At 40.6% G+C, this 15,733-nt stretch overlaps 1 protein-coding gene across 14 annotated transcripts in view; it reads left to right on the plus strand.

The window, feature by feature from the left end:
• The window catches only part of LRRC8D (leucine rich repeat containing 8 VRAC subunit D), a 63,452-nt gene that overhangs the window by 38,757 nt on the left and 8,962 nt on the right, over positions 1-15,733 (plus strand). For 7 of the 14 annotated variants that reach the window (XM_075156244.1, XM_075156247.1, XM_075156239.1 and 4 more), the window contains one exon: positions 10,301-15,440. In XM_075156244.1, coding sequence (XP_075012345.1) covers positions 10,303-12,873 — 2,571 coding nt within the window. In that variant the 5' untranslated portion in view covers positions 10,301-10,302 and the 3' untranslated portion in view covers positions 12,874-15,440. Of the gene's footprint in view, positions 1-3,966; positions 4,033-5,110; positions 5,206-10,300; positions 15,441-15,733 lie in introns of those variants that run through there. The other 7 variants (XM_075156242.1, XM_075156234.1, XM_075156235.1 and 4 more) reach the window with 5 other exon arrangements.

Raw genomic sequence — 15,733 nt, forward strand, 5'->3', positions numbered from 1 at the left:
TTTAAGTAGGAACATAGTTTGACTATTGTCCCATAAAGAGTTGGAGAGACTGTGTATTTGAAAACTTGAGGGTGCAGCCTATTTATTGAGCTGTAAACTTGCCTTTTTTTTTTTATCAAGGCAGCTCTAGGTTGGCATAGTGGGTAAAAGGAAAGGTGGAATTAAAGTGTGCTTTTTCATATCCTGATTCTCAGCTGCACTTGATGCACCTTCCTACTGCTCTTGCCACGGAAGAGATCCTGGCAGAAATAGAGGAACTCTGATCTGCGAGTAGGATGCTGGCGTTTACATGTAGCTTCTTGTGTTGCTGAGTGCTTTTCGGTGTGGTTTTGTGTGTGTGTGTGTGTGTGTGTTTAATTTGCTTTTGTTTTTTTAATTTTTTAATTTAAGTGTGACCTTTCCTAGATCACTTTTAGCTAATGGATGTAATGGAATTGTCACTTAAGGTACTTGAAAATACATTAGCTCATATGTGTGCAAATCTTATATATGAAACTTCTGTCTAATGTGTAACCCAGAGAGAGTCACTGTGTTTGCTGTTCTGTCTGAAGAGATGAACCAGCTCAGGTAGGGAACAATGGAGCCTGTTCTTTAGTTAAAGGAACTTTTTGTCTGCTCTTGGCTCTAGATCTCCGTGAGGATGCTGTAAATGTTCCAGTGCAAGGTCGCTGGCATGTCCATTAAAAATAAAAAGAAGGAAAGTATTCATTGAAAATAACCTATTTTAGTTACTCAGTAAACCTGCTTCCATTCTGATGGGAATACAGTTTAGAAATTAAGTAAACCTAGACTTTAGTACCATGAGTTAGTGTGGAGAGGTCATTTTGCCTTTAAGAGGGGCTGTTAAAACCTACAGCAATTTGAACTTCAGCGACACATTCCTTTTCCTTTGGTAGGTACTCCTTCCTATTCTTTAGGTATGTTTAGGGTGTGTAGTTAAAGGTACTAATATATCCTGTAATAAGATTTGTATCTTTACATTCTGTGGCTTAAAATCATCAAACCAGCAGCTCTATGCCAAGTTCAATTTCTTACCGCTTTTGAAGTTGCCCCAGTTCCAAGTGAATCCAGAACAAGATGAGACAGAGACTGGCAGCGTGTGTGGCTGTGGATCAGAAAGAGGTATTTTTCAGAGGAATTGCATGAGTTGCTGAGTGCCATCTCTACCTGAGATCAAGCTATTTCATATAACAAACTTTGTAGCCATGTGGACTTACGTACGTAAAAGCAAATTTAAATAACATCTCAGGGTCTAAACCATTTTTAACTGTTCTGTTTTTCAGATTTCTAAAATAAAAAGGAAATACAATTTTGTTATAATTTTTTTCCTTTTTCTCTTCCAATCCTTTTAATTACTTTTTTTTTTAAATTGTATCACTGGGGTATTTTAGTGATAAAAAGCAGCCTCTAGGGACTAGAGTTACCAGATGTGCTTTTATTTTGGTGCAGTTTGCTTTTGCATCTTCATAAATTCCCGAAGTGCTCTGGTCAGTAGAAGCACCAGATGTTTACTGTGTGTTCCTGTACTTCTGATAGTGGTCAAGAAGACACTGCAGAAACATCACTGGCTAAAAGATAAGGGAACAGCAGATTTTGAAATGGCAAAGGGATTAAATGTTTAACACTTGAGCGCAAGCAGCTGTTAGAGTTTATTGGATGGTGTAACTTCTAATTGCATTGTACGTCCATGTCAGCACAGGTTACATCAACTGCAGTAACTTTGAGTTGTGTCTGTACTTGAGTAAAAGTGCTTAGGGTTAAACTGGGGATCTTGCACACACAAGTTAAGCTGTCTTTTCAAGATTACCTGTTTGGGTATGTTTTAGGAATTCTGTGAGATGAGATACGAAGTGTCCACTCACTGGTTTTGCCCTATTCCAGCTAGGTAAAACAGAAAATGCTGTTGGAAGTCTGATTGCTCAGCCTTAACATCGCTACTTCGATCACGGGTGATGTGCTGCCTCGGATAAAAGAAGGGTGAATCGGTATTGCGTGAATAGCGGCGGTTGTAACAGCAATGTAAGGTTTGGAGTGCATGTGCTGGGGTGCACCGAGGCATGTTCTTTGCCTTCATCTGCAAGGTCATTGTTACTCTGCTGTAGGATTTCTGTTCAGGCAGTTGTGCTATGCAAAATTCATGTTCTTCCCAAGAGAAATTGCCTGTCAAATGCCTGTGCACTCATGGACTGTTACTTACAGATACGAAAAGCATAAGTTCAGTATTTACCCCTGCTGGGGTCTAGCCTCATTAGCCATCTCTCTTGGTTTCTTGCATGTTGCCTTGCTAGGTGGTTTGTTTTATAACTGTAAAATCACACGTGGTTAACTGACTTGAACTGTGACACATATAATACTGAGCTCGTTACTAGCTACAGGGACGCATGCAGAGGAGTGCTCAAGGACCACTCTCCTCTCCACTCTTCTTTCCTTCTCTCATCTCTTCTCTCACACCCTTTATGGTCTCCGGTGCTGCTAACCTGCACGAAGGGAGGACGGAGCAGTGTTGCTGAACATTCAGCTTAGGATCTCTCTGAGCTTTTCAAGGTCAAAAACTGACAAGTCGTATTCTGAAAGATACTGTGCGCCTGCACTGCACTCTGAAGCCTGGGGATAAATGTGAATAAAAACTGAAGCTTGTACTTCTGGTCAAAGCAGCCCTCTCGTAAGAGCATGGCTCAGGAGTACCGCAGTAGGCAAAGTGGGAAGTTGCTCATTTTCTGTGCTCGGTGGACACAGAACTCACGGGTGGCGAATGCAGAAAGTCATCCTTAAACAGACCTCTCCGGTCATTTACGGCAAGGCAGGAATGAGGTACGATTTGAGAGTTTATTGTTAGGGAAATTATGGCTGCTAATACTGCTTTTTAAATATCACGTTGATTACAAAACCATCTGTGTAGGAGTGGTGTATAGCACTAGACCTTCAAAGAGCTGGTAAACAAGGAAGATTCAGTGTAAACACTTAAACAGCAGGATCCAAAAGTAGGTTAGAGTTTTATACAACCAGCAAAAAAGCAGCTTTGAAGGGCAAAATTTTTGAAGATTTAAAAAAAAGAAAAAAGTTTTTTCTGGATTTAATTTTTGTAAATGGGTACTAATTTGACATTGATTATATAAAGCAAGAATCTTATTTTTGTCTCCAACTTCCTGAAGTCTAATATTTCTGTATGCAGTCTGAGGGAAATTAGATTTTGATAATTTTTCGTTTACCGAATTATGTCAGTCAGGTTAATGTTATTCATGAAGATGATGATTCCTTAGTTGGGGAATTTATTTACAGTCTATATCAGAGATGATATGTTCCCTTTAAGGGAAAGTCCAAAATTATAGCTGTGCAATTTGGGCAGTGGGATGGGGGAATTGAGGAGATGGGTTAGTTGTGGGGGTTTTTGTTTGTGTTTTTTTGTTTGTTTGTTTCTCAAATAATGAGTGTAATGGTGGTGCTAGTTAATCCTCCTTAATTATGTAAGTATGTTATCAAATAACAGCATCATATATTTCCATATATGTTTATGCAATGAGATTTAGTTGTAATTAAAAGCTATTGTGGAACTCTTGTCCCTTAGTTGGAATGTTTTTCTCTATAGGAAATATCCTTTCAGCTTTGTGTTCTTTGCTTTCTCCTTATTCAGTTATCCATTACGCCCACAGAGCATCTTGTGGTACACCATCTCTAAAATACTATCTTCAGGCTGACATGCAATTAATTTTAAGAAAGTCAAATCAGATAGATAAATATACCATCCCATAGAAATTTGCTTAGCCTGGAATATCAAATAGGCCAAGCAAATAACAATTTGCTCAGTCAAGGGGCAGCCAGACAAAAATAAACCAACCCAGATCTTGCCGATCAATCGAAAACTGGTAGATTTGGTCCCTGTCAGATGTTTAGGGAAGAAATAGTGAGTAGGAATTCTTATCACTCTAATTCGATGGAAGAAATTAACAGAAGTCTTTCTCCATGCAGGTTCTTATGTTAAATCTGTTTCTCATCTTCCTGAGACAAAAGCACTAATCGGAAGTATCTGATACCGTAAGCCGCACTGTAGTCCTTGCATTCTGGTGTTAATGTTCTGCAATACCTTCTGTCGCTGAAGAAGTAGCAAAACATTTCATATAGTAGAGAAACACTATAAAAATACCTATTTAAAAATACCTATGTTGTATTTTATTGTGGAATTTTTCCTGGGTTTTTCAGGCAATAGGGGCTCTCAAGGCGCAAATCCATGAATTTGGGGGTTTGCTTTGCAGGATGCTTGAGAAGAGAAGCTGTAGTCACAGTTGTACCTAAAACTGGTTTTGTAACCTGAGTTGGGTCAGGTAGAGCAAAGCACGATAATCCCCCGTGGAATAAAGCAGCAGAGAGTTAACTCCTCTTTTGCAAATGGGCTGCTGCTTCTCTACAGCTCTCCAGAGGCAGTGCCTCGGCCAACATACTAGGAGCTGCGAACTGGGCTAGAAATAATTGTAATACTCCCAGCTACAGAAGCAGGGACAATTTCCCTCTATTACTGGCAATCTATTGCTTTGATCCCAAAGCCTACTGCTGTTTTGGTTAAATCTCTTTCAGTTTGTTTTAAACTTCTCTTAATCTCAGAAACCGAATAATCAATGCAGGCAATAGATGTGTCTGTATGCTCAGAATGCATAAATTCATTCATAGGTTCTTTTCTGAATGTCTTTATGCATTATTTTACAAGGGCTCTGGGGCTCCTGACAATTGGTTCTTGGGGAAGAAAAAAAAAGGATGGTGCCATCTTTTTGATCTTTGCAGATTGTCTGTGGAACAATTGATATTTGCAGTGTCCTGGCTAAGAGGAATCTCATAATCCATTCTTATCACATTAAGGTCTAATTGCCTGCCTTAATAGGATATTGAAGAAGTAGAAAAACAAAGGAAGTAGAAATGGTTGGTGGAAGGAGAGAGTAAAATATACAGCAGAAATAAATTTAAACCTATGGTCACTTGATCAAAAGCAAGTTAGCAAAGCCTTTTGGTTATGGGAAAACTTTTCTTCTCCTTAATTTCCTGTGGGAAGGGAGAAAACAATTTCGTTCGTGGTAGCACTTTTTCTTTTCAACTAGAAACGTTTTTGGGGTTTTTTTTCTAGGAAATTCTTGACCAGTTGCGGTGACAAGGCTAATTCAAGAATCTTTTTGTTTCCTGAAACAAAGTGGGCTTGTTTGGAGTCTTGGGAACCTGAAAGGAAAATGAGATGTTCATGCGCTACAATTCTGTTTTTATTTGTTTTTATTTGTTTGTTCTAACTTTGAATTTGCTTTAACTTTAAATATGCTTTTAAAACAGGAGGGCCAGTGAATTACAGAGGCAGACATATGAAGTTTTTATCAGTAACCACAGGAAGACGTAGGATGTAAATAAACATTAGTGACATACCAATCTGCTGCTTCCTTTTCCTCTAACTTCTGTATGTAAGCCAGAACAGTTTCTTAGGAAATAACCCCAATATGCCCACTTTGTATTTCAGCATTTATAATCTGAAATATGTCAGAAAAATTCACCAGGTTAATCACATTCTGAGCTCTTTCTATTATAGTTTTTCTTTAAGACTAATGAAAGGATTATAATTGGGTAAGAAGTATGATTTATGAAATTAGTTGTTACCCTTGCTGATTTAATGTGGGCCTGTAACTTAGAACAACTGTATTGTCATTGTCAGTTTTTTTTCTTTTTATATTATGGTTTCACTGTAACTTATATAACTGCAAAATAAACAAAGTGGTTTTAGTTCTAGAGCTCCATATCACATTAGCAATGAAAAGGGAGGTAGTACTACGCTGCTTTCAGAACTTTAAGCTTTTCCACCTAAAATCTTAGAAGGTAGCAAGAAACAGTTGTGCTTAGAACAGTTGCATTTGTTTAGGTTAATTTTTTTTTTTTCCCCTCAGGAGAAAGAATGCACCCAGTAGATAGTTGGAGGTAATGGATGGAGCTTGGAGAGATTAGTGTTATCCTAGAGCGTCATCCAAGTTACACAACTGGAGACAAAGGGTTTGGGAGGAAAAAGACTATTTGCTAAAATTAAAGGTCTTCCTTATTTTGTGTAGCTGTGCAGCCCTAAAGATCACACTGCAATAAGCTTGAATTAAAATCTGTGCTTATTAAAACTAAATTAAAATATGCTATTTTAAAAAGGAGACTGTGTCCTGAAATTCCATGTTGGGAATTAAAAATTATTGCACTTCAAGAATCACAGTTTTCTAGTTTGGGGCTAGATCTCGGTGTGTCAAAACCCCATGTTCTGCTGAGCCTTAAGGTCCATTCAATGCCTTGGGAACCTTGAAAAGGGCTGAAAGAAATGCATGTTTTCACCATGAGAAATCAGATATTTTGGCTTTTCAGCTGCATAGTACTTTGTTCTTCAGTTTGAGCTACCTGCTTACAGACTTTTTTTGCATCGGGGCTGTGAATAGAGCATGCACTGGTCTTGAGGGGAGACCACCTGTGGCAGGGAGTTGCAGACTCTGCCTGCCAGACACAGACTGGCATTTATGTCCCCTCTCCCTGTCCCCTCTCCCTTTCCCCTCTTCCCCCCTTTTATTTTTTTCCTTTTCCTTACTACCATGTCATCACTGTAACCCCAACCCCATCACATGAAACCCCAACCCCAATCTGGCACCCTTAAAAAAAAAGGTGAAAATTAGCGATGAAAATACTATCTACCTACTCCAAGGAATATTCTGGACAGGAGGCTTTAAAAGAAGGTTTTAAAAGCTTTAAATAGTTTAAATTTAACTGTGGAATAAAGAAAACCCCAAAACATTACAGTACTGTAGAGACCTGTTCTGAGTACCTCTTAATAGTTTGATTTCTAAGCATCTGCAAAAATAAAATAAACGTTAAATTCTATGATTATTAGTTTAGTAACGTCAAACAGCAATACATGTAATGATGGATTTAAAAGAAAAATATCAAATTTATTTGCAGCCTGTCAGTCAGAATGTGTCTTATACTGTGTGTAGGTTTATAGTTTTTCATTTTGGTTTTTAGACTTGGAGCATTTAAATATTTTAGACATGTGAGGACAGAAACCTGTTTTCAGCTCTTGGAATTGATTTTTGCTAGCTAGACAAAGATCTGCCTCTCTCTTATGACACACAGTGTTAGGCAGTAATGCCACAGAGGGGTTTTTTCTGTTTTATAACTGCTAATCTCTGCCAAAACAGCAGCTCTTCTGTGAGTATCAGTAACTTGAAAGAAAAGACATGTTCAGAGCATTGAATGTGGTACTTCTCGGTGTAAAGCTCCTGTTACACCACGCTGCCTACAGCCTCACAAAGAGGATTACACGGGCTCTGTTGTGTCTCCTAACCTTTTTTGAAATAATTTTGTGTGTGTGCAAGACAGAGGTCTGGTAGAGGTGATTTTTAGCTTTAGCTTTTTTTATTGTTCTTTCTAAGTCTCTAGCTGGAACCACTTTGTGCTCTCTCATTTCTTTTCCATTATTTCAGTTGCTTAGAGCAGCCACGTCTGCAGCGCTTGGGTTTCGGTGCTTTATCCACGTGTTCTCATGGGAGAAGCAAAAAAATCACCTTCATGCTGTGAAAGGAATTCTGCAGGTTGTGCCCTAAACCGCAATGAAGTAACTTCCCACGTAATTAGCTGGTGCAAAGTTGAGGGAAAGGCTAGCCCCAGAGGAGCAAGCAGTAGCAGCTCCCCATGTTTGTTACAGCAGTCATCTCATTCCTCCTTCCCATCCTGCTTGCCTCCTTCTCCCTGCACGTTCCATAGCTCTGTGTGCAGAGGCACGGCTGTAGTAAGGATGCATGCCTTGTCCTTGCTAAGCGTTTGGCTCTGTGCTCTCCTGTTGAACTATTGCACTAGTAACCTAGTCGATGAGAAGTTCTTGTGGCTGCCAAGGTGAGTGAGACCACAGGGAAAACAGCCTGGAGATCCATGAGAGCATCCCTTCCAAACACTTTCCAAGATAGAAAAAAAATCCATGGCGGGGGGGGGAACCCTCTGCTGCTGTTTTGTGGTTCTCCTGTCCTGGGCAGGTGGCAGTTGTGCCTTAAGAGTAAGGAGGGTCCTTTTATATCTATCTGTTCACATTAGTGCAAATGACTAATGCTATTCTTGTGCACACAGTTGTTACTTAAATGTCAAAGGTAGCAATTCTAGGGCAAGCAGTCATGCTGTGACTTGGTCTAGGTAAGTACCGGGAGACATTAAAGAAGATGGGAGTTTGTGGCTAACTTCAGGTAAAGCACTGGGAGGCTTTGATAGCTGTGGGGTGTGTTACTGGTCCGTGTCCTTCAGCACTTCCTATAGCAACTACAGCCCTGGGGAGGTGCCTGGGGAAAGGCTCGGGAACCATGCTGCCGGGAGGAGCTCTTTGTGGAGCTGGGGGAACTGCAAGACCCCGAGAATTTATGTTACTGATGAGGGAGGAGTATTTGACATTCATTTGCCCACTGGGAAATAAAGGAGGAGTGAGCTGGAAGTTCCTTGTGCCCATTCCCTGAGGAACCGAGCCTTAACGCTTACGTTTTGGCAACTGTGCCAAGAGCACCAACTGAGATGAGTTCTGCAGTGAGATAAAACCCTCTCCTCTCTGGCTGCCTCCACCACATCCCTATGCAAGACTGGTAAAAGCTCCTGGGAGGAGAGCGTGGGAGGCCAGGGGCTGGATCCCTCCCTGTGGTGAGGAGACGCTTTCATCAGGAGCTCGGTGCTGGGCTCTGTAACGGTGACCGCTGGCCTTTCCCGCAGACCGAGATCATGGGAGCTGGTGTGGGAAGGAGAGGGGCTGATGCATGCCTTTGACCATATAGGCAGTGGCTGATACTCGAGTTCTGTGTACAGTAATGTCTGTTCTCTTCTTCAGAGAAATGTAGGCTAGAAATAATCAAACGATCACGTTGTATATTCATTGCCTGTGACACTGTCGTTCAGGGTTTGTAAGGTGCAGGTCTGTACGAACTGGTATGCTACAAGTTAAAAATAATAAACCTGATGCATCTTTATACTCCCTGCTTTGATCTCCTTCGGCTCTGCTAAGCCATTCTTCTCCCAACCAAAGGGAGCCAGACTCTGTGTGATAATGTACATCCTGTCTCCTTCCCCACTCCATGTGTGCACACAGGCTGCATATTTTACTTTAGAAATGGCAAATTTGGGTCACAAGTTCAGCAGTTAAAATGATGATTTTACCACATCCTGCTTGCACAGGAAGCTTATTTTTTAAAAAGCTGATAAGTTGAGTCCTTTAGATTTTGTCAAAACAAAAAGCACAGCAAGCTATTTAAAGCTGCAAAGAGGTTTGGATTCTCGCACGATCAGTTTGCCACTTTGTCTCACAGTGCATATGTTTAATTTAAAGTGAAAGCCTTGCAGCCTGCTCCTCTGCTACCTGGTCTAACCAGCTTCCTATAATCACCAGGCTGTGATGATAATCTGAAAAAAAATCTTCCCCATTACATTAAGAAAGAGTTGTGGGTTTTTTTCTTGGTTAGCTGGGTTGGATTTTTCTGAGGAAGGATTATTTCTTCATTAATTGGGGAAAAAAATTTATACAGTACCATTTGGTCCAATGGATGGGTGATAACTGTTTCTCAATGTAGAACATCCAGACACATTAAAAAAAACTGTGCCAAACATTCATGTAGTAACTGCAAGACTTTCACTTGTGCAGTGGTACTTAAGGGAAAGGAGCCAGTCAATCTGGTAAGCGATGTGGATGCTCAATAGCAAGGAGTGGGAGACATTGACTATTGTTGTGTTAGATGAAAAGAAATGAGAGACCTTGCTCCTAATGTAACAAGAGACCTAAAATGTGCTGTGCAAGTCATGAGCAAGGTGCAAAGCATTTAACAAATGCTATTTTGTTTAAATGCAAGGTACTACAAAATAATGTTAGTGCTGGATTAGTGTTCAGACTCAAGCAGTCATTTTTACAGAATCAGATTTTCTGCAGTGTAATCAATTGTTGCTATTCATGTTATTAATACATATCAGCTACAGCACTTACCTTTCAGATATTTCAGTGGCACGGAGCAGGCCTTGGTGCTTGTACTGTGAAGTGGCAAAGATAGGTAAATGTCATTTGGCCTAAAGTGAGACGACTTCTGTTTTGATGCTAAAGTAATGCATCATTTCAGTACATATCCTTTGAGAAAACAGTGTTGAGTGGAATGATGGACAACGTGTGACAGGCAACAAAACATAATGAAAACTGGAACCTTCTGAGGATCTGTATGTCATGGTGTGATTGTTATTAAATGGTAAAATAACTTGCTCACCAGTCAACAGTACTGATTTTGTCTTTGTTCTCTTGTAGGAATGTTTACCCTTGCAGAAGTTGCATCGCTCAATGACATCCAGCCAACTTACCGTATCTTGAAACCATGGTGGGATGTATTTATGGATTATCTAGCTGTTGTTATGTTAATGGTTGCCATTTTTGCTGGAACCATGCAGCTGACCAAAGACCAGGTGGTCTGCTTGCCAGTTTTGCAGTCTACTGTAAATTCAAAAGCACAACCCGGCACGTCAGGGAAGGCTGACTTTACCACTGTTGAAACAACCACTGGTCAAGGAGAAGCAGCATCAATGAGAACGGTTTCCTTCGGAAGCGCCCCTACTATAACGCCTGACGTACCTCTGAGCAGAGCTACCTCTTCTCAGTATCAACCCACTGAATCAGGCCAGGAGCTGAAGAAGGAGCAGAAAGATTCTTCAGGCCGTAAAACAAATTTGGATTTTCAGCAATACGTATTTATTAACCAGATGTGCTATCATTTGGCTCTTCCTTGGTATTCAAAGTATTTTCCCTATCTTGTTCTCATCCATACTATCATTTTAATAGTCAGTAGCAATTTTTGGTTCAAGTATCCCAAGACTTGCTCAAAAATTGAGCATTTTGTGTCTATATTAGGGAAGTGCTTTGAGTCCCCTTGGACTACAAAAGCATTGTCTGAAACGGCATGTGAGGACTCTGAGGAGAACAAACAGAGGTTAACTGGTGCCCAGTCCCTGCCCAAGTATGTTTCCACTAGCAGTGATGAAGGAAGCCCAAGTGCCAGCACTCCCATGATAACAAAGTCTGGCTTCAAATTTTCAGCTGACAAGCCGATGATCGAGGTTCCCAGCGTCACTATTTTAGATAAGAAAGATGGAGAACAAGCCAAAGCGCTGTTTGAGAAAGTCCGTAAGTTCCGGGCTCACGTGGAGGACAGTGATCTGATTTACAAGCTCTATGTTGGCCAGACTGTCATCAAGACTGTCAAGTTCATATTTATTCTTGGCTACACTGCAAACTTTGTCAACACCATTAGTTTTGAACACATCTGTAACCCGAAAGTGGAACACCTGATTGGCTACACACAGTTTGAATGTACACACAACATGGCTTACATGTTGAAGAAGCTGCTTATCAGCTATATTTCCCTCATTTGTGTCTATGGTTTTATCTGCCTCTACACGCTTTTCTGGCTTTTCCGAATACCTTTAAAAGAATATTCCTTTGAAAAGGTCAGAGAAGAGAGTAGCTTCAGTGATATCCCTGATGTCAAAAACGATTTTGCATTTCTCTTGCATATGGTAGATCAGTACGACCAGCTGTATTCTAAGCGATTTGGTGTCTTTTTGTCAGAGGTAAGTGAGAACAAGCTACGGGAAATTAGTTTAAACCATGAATGGACTTTTGAAAAGCTGCGGCAACATGTTTCCCGCAATGCCCAGGACAAGCAAGAGTTGCATCTCTTCATGCTGTCGGGGGTCCCCGATGCAGTGTTTGATCTGACGGATCTGGATGTGTTGAAACTGGAGCTGATTCCTGAAGCGAAAATCCCAGCAAAAATTTCCCAGATGACAAATCTTCAGGAGCTTCATCTGTGCCACTGCCCTGCGAAGGTCGAGCAGACTGCCTTCAGCTTCCTCCGGGACCACTTGAGATGTCTTCATGTGAAATTCACAGATGTTGCAGAAATTCCTGCATGGGTGTATTTGCTGAAAAACCTCCGTGAATTGTACTTGATAGGCAACTTGAACTCTGAAAACAATAAAATGATAGGTCTTGAATCTCTCAGAGAGTTGAGACACCTTAAAATTCTCCATGTGAAGAGCAATTTGACCAAAATCCCCCCCAATATCACAGATGTGGCACCACATCTGACAAAACTAGTCATTCATAATGACGGCACTAAGCTTGTGGTACTCAACAGCCTTAAGAAAATGACTAATGTTGCGGAGTTGGAACTGCAGAACTGTGAACTGGAGAGAATTCCCCATGCCATCTTCAGCCTCTCTAACTTACAGGAACTGGATTTAAAGTCAAATAGCATACGCACAATTGAAGAAATCATCAGTTTCCAGCACTTAAAAAGATTGACTTGTTTAAAGCTGTGGCACAATAAAATAGTCAACATTCCTTCCTCCATTACCCACATAAAGAATTTGGAGTCTCTTTATCTCTCCAATAACAAACTCGAATCCTTACCAGCCGCAGTGTTCAGTTTACAGAAACTTAGGTGTTTAGATGTAAGCTACAACTCAATCGCATTGATTCCAGTAGAAATAGGTTTGCTTCAAAATCTGCAGCATTTTCACATCACAGGAAACAAAGTCGACATTTTGCCAAAACAGTTGTTTAAGTGTGTTAAATTGAGGACTTTGAGTCTGGGACAAAACTGCATTACCTCAATCCCAGATAAAGTTAGTCAACTGTTGCAGCTGACTCATCTGGAACTGAAAGGAAACTGCTTGGACCGTCTGCCGGCCACGCTGGGGCAGTGTCAGCTTCTCAGGAAAAGCGGGCTTGTGGTGGAAGATCACCTCTTTGACGCTTTGCCCTCGGAAGTTAAAGAGGTGTTGAATCAAGACACAAGCATTCCCTTTGCTAACGGGATTTAGGCTGAGGTGAAATGCTCCGGTAGCTGACTTCCAAACGGCAAATGCTCAAAAGCGTGGCAACTGTGAGACCATGCGTTTTAGAAAGCAGAATTCCTTGGAAGGCAGGGCTACTAGCAGGATTAGAAGAGGTGTATCCGAGTGTTCAATGTTTGCAGTGTTTTAAAAGATTATTTCCAAAATTTCTGAGAGATTAAAGAACCTTAATAATCTCAATTCTTTTTTCCTTAAATTGTTTGTAACTTGGATGCTGCCGCTTTTGAATGTTTACAAATTTGCTTGCCTGCTTAAAGTAAATGATTAAATTGATGACCTTTTCTTACTATGCAAGTTATTCCTTAAGGTCTGGATTTACTTTAGTGCATTATGGAGGGAAAACCCAAGGATAAATGTTGTATACGGTATGGTTCTAACAGCACTTGAAACACATGTTGATGTGTGTTGTTAGTGTTTAGCCCATCCTCAGCAAATGAAACCAGTTTGACTGTGCTTTGAACTGCACCAGAACCACCATTTTCCTGCATTAAGGTACGTGGTTTGCATCAGGCCAAGTGCGTTTGCCTTCATTCTTCATCCTCAAGGCCTCATGTTGTTGGGTGAGATTTCTCCTGTGGTCCAGTGTGCTTCTCCTTCACACCGGCAAAGACTGGTCACATTCCCGCAGCTGGTCACCCCTCAGCTTCCATGACGCTCCTCTGTCCCACGCAGCAGTGGATGGTAAAAGGGAGAATTCTGCCACTTGGCTTTCAAGTTGGGGATAGTCTTGATATTTGAACTGTTTTGCAAGGTGACTTCGAAAGCCATTAAACACCAAGTGACTTTACTGCTCATGTTTTGCTCCTCTTCCGAGTTTTCATCTGGGAAACTCAAGGCGTTTTATGAGTCGGTAATTGTTTTGTTTCACAGCCCTTGCTTAGGAACTGGGGTGTCTGCTCCATTTACTAGACTAATGACAGAGACGTAAGAGTCACGATATACCCAAATGCGATTTAGCTTTATCACCTATTGCGGTGTGTCTTCCACACCTGGACTTTAACCGTAGGACCACCCTTCTTCCCCACCCCAGCCCAAGTAATTTGATGTTTTTGAACACTTACGCACTGTTAGAAAACCCTAACTGTGTGCCAGATAAGTCATCAAATAAAGAAAAAAGCAGACAGCAGTGAGCGTGGGATTTTTTTTTGGTTGGTTTTTTGGTGGTGTTTTTTTAACTGAGTTTGCATTGCCAGAACCATTAAAGAAATATAATCCATTAAATCTGCAAAATCATCAGTTGTAAATCTTGGCCATTTACATTCCATGTGTGCAGAAAAGAAGTACTATGCTGGGAGATGATTACATGATTACTCATGGTTTAAACACAATTCCCTATTGTAGTGCGGTCAGGACTGAACTAGTCTGTAGTTCCAGGGACTGTTCTTCTCACACAGAAATCCTCATGCACAGCGATTTCTACTGTAACTTCACCAGAGCTGCCCTGACTTACACCACTATTAACGAGGGGATAGTTTAGGCCTAGGGGCATTGAGCAGTCAGGAACATTTCAAACACTGCTCTTAGAATCTTGCACATTTTATTGTTAATCATTTACTGTTAGTCTTGCTGGGAGGACTGTTCTCAGCTGTAGGTAGCAGTCTCTGGATACATACCTGCACCGTATGTTTATCTATATCAGAAGACCAGTTTATGAATAGTGGTTTTCCCGCTTCTTTTGGGGATACAGTCTGTTTTCCACTTGCCAGCAGGCAGTAAACTTGGGATGTTGATAGTTCTGCCACACCAAGTCACAGGTCTGGCAGAATACTTGCAGGTACTGATCTGTCCTCCACTGGGAAATTTAGTGCTAATCCTCAGAATTTTTTTTCAGTAGAAGTTAAGGCTGCAGTGGATTTTTTTTTTTTAAGAAACTCTTTCATGTGTTTATTTTTTGCACATAGATCACTTTAAAATTGCTGGACTATTGACTCTTTAGAAAAACTGTGGAATATACTATTGGTGTATGCTTTGTATTTGCTGTTGAGTGTCATTTCAGCTTCCAAGAAATTGTGTGTAGGAGGGAGGAAGAGTTGGAGGATGACAAAGTAATTAAAATATTTAGAAAAATAGTTCTATTTTTCATCTTTTTTTCTTATTTTAATAGCGGAGTCGCACAGAACGCGACTGTGGATTGATCCAGCTTTTAAAAGCTTTTTTCGGTGTTTCCGATTCTCCTACTGTCCCTACTGATGTTCAAAAAATAAACCCATGTCCACTTCGTATGAGTATGGTATACATAATTTAGACCACTGTTTTGACTAGTTACTAGCCAATTGTACTTCCTTAGACAGCTTCCTCCAAAATAAGTATATGTTAAAGTTAATTTCAGGCTTGTGATGCTTGCTCAGCATAAACTCCATTCTTGTTTTTAGGAGAGCTTTCTCAGAGTGGGGAGGAACTGCCCGTCATCGCCATGTCACCTCCCCCCAGTCCTTCCTCCTCTTTGTGACTGTTTATAATGTTCCTATTTCCTGCGTGTCAGCTGACACAGTCTTGCTTTAAAGTCTTGGAAGTTCATCTCTTTTCCATGTAAGGCATGTGAAATATATTTTGCATTTCTATTTGATTTAATAAATAAGATGTTTATATCTTCCTCTAATCTATTTTTTTTAATGGGGGAAAAGTGTGTTTGCGTAGTAAAATCTCTGATTGCAAGTATCTTATGCTGAACTTGTTCTGTGGTGCCTATAATCTAAGAAGGAAGAGGTATGAGTTGCTGCTCCTAGTAAATCCTGTAGGTATGGTTTCTAACTAGAACACAGTACTTCAGGATAGGGTTTTTCTTTTTTTTTTCATATACATAATCTAAATGACCTACCACTGTTTT

This window comes from Calonectris borealis, chromosome 8 (genome assembly GCF_964195595.1).
Source record: "Calonectris borealis chromosome 8, bCalBor7.hap1.2, whole genome shotgun sequence".
In the NCBI taxonomy this organism is placed as follows: Eukaryota; Metazoa; Chordata; class Aves; order Procellariiformes; family Procellariidae; genus Calonectris; species Calonectris borealis.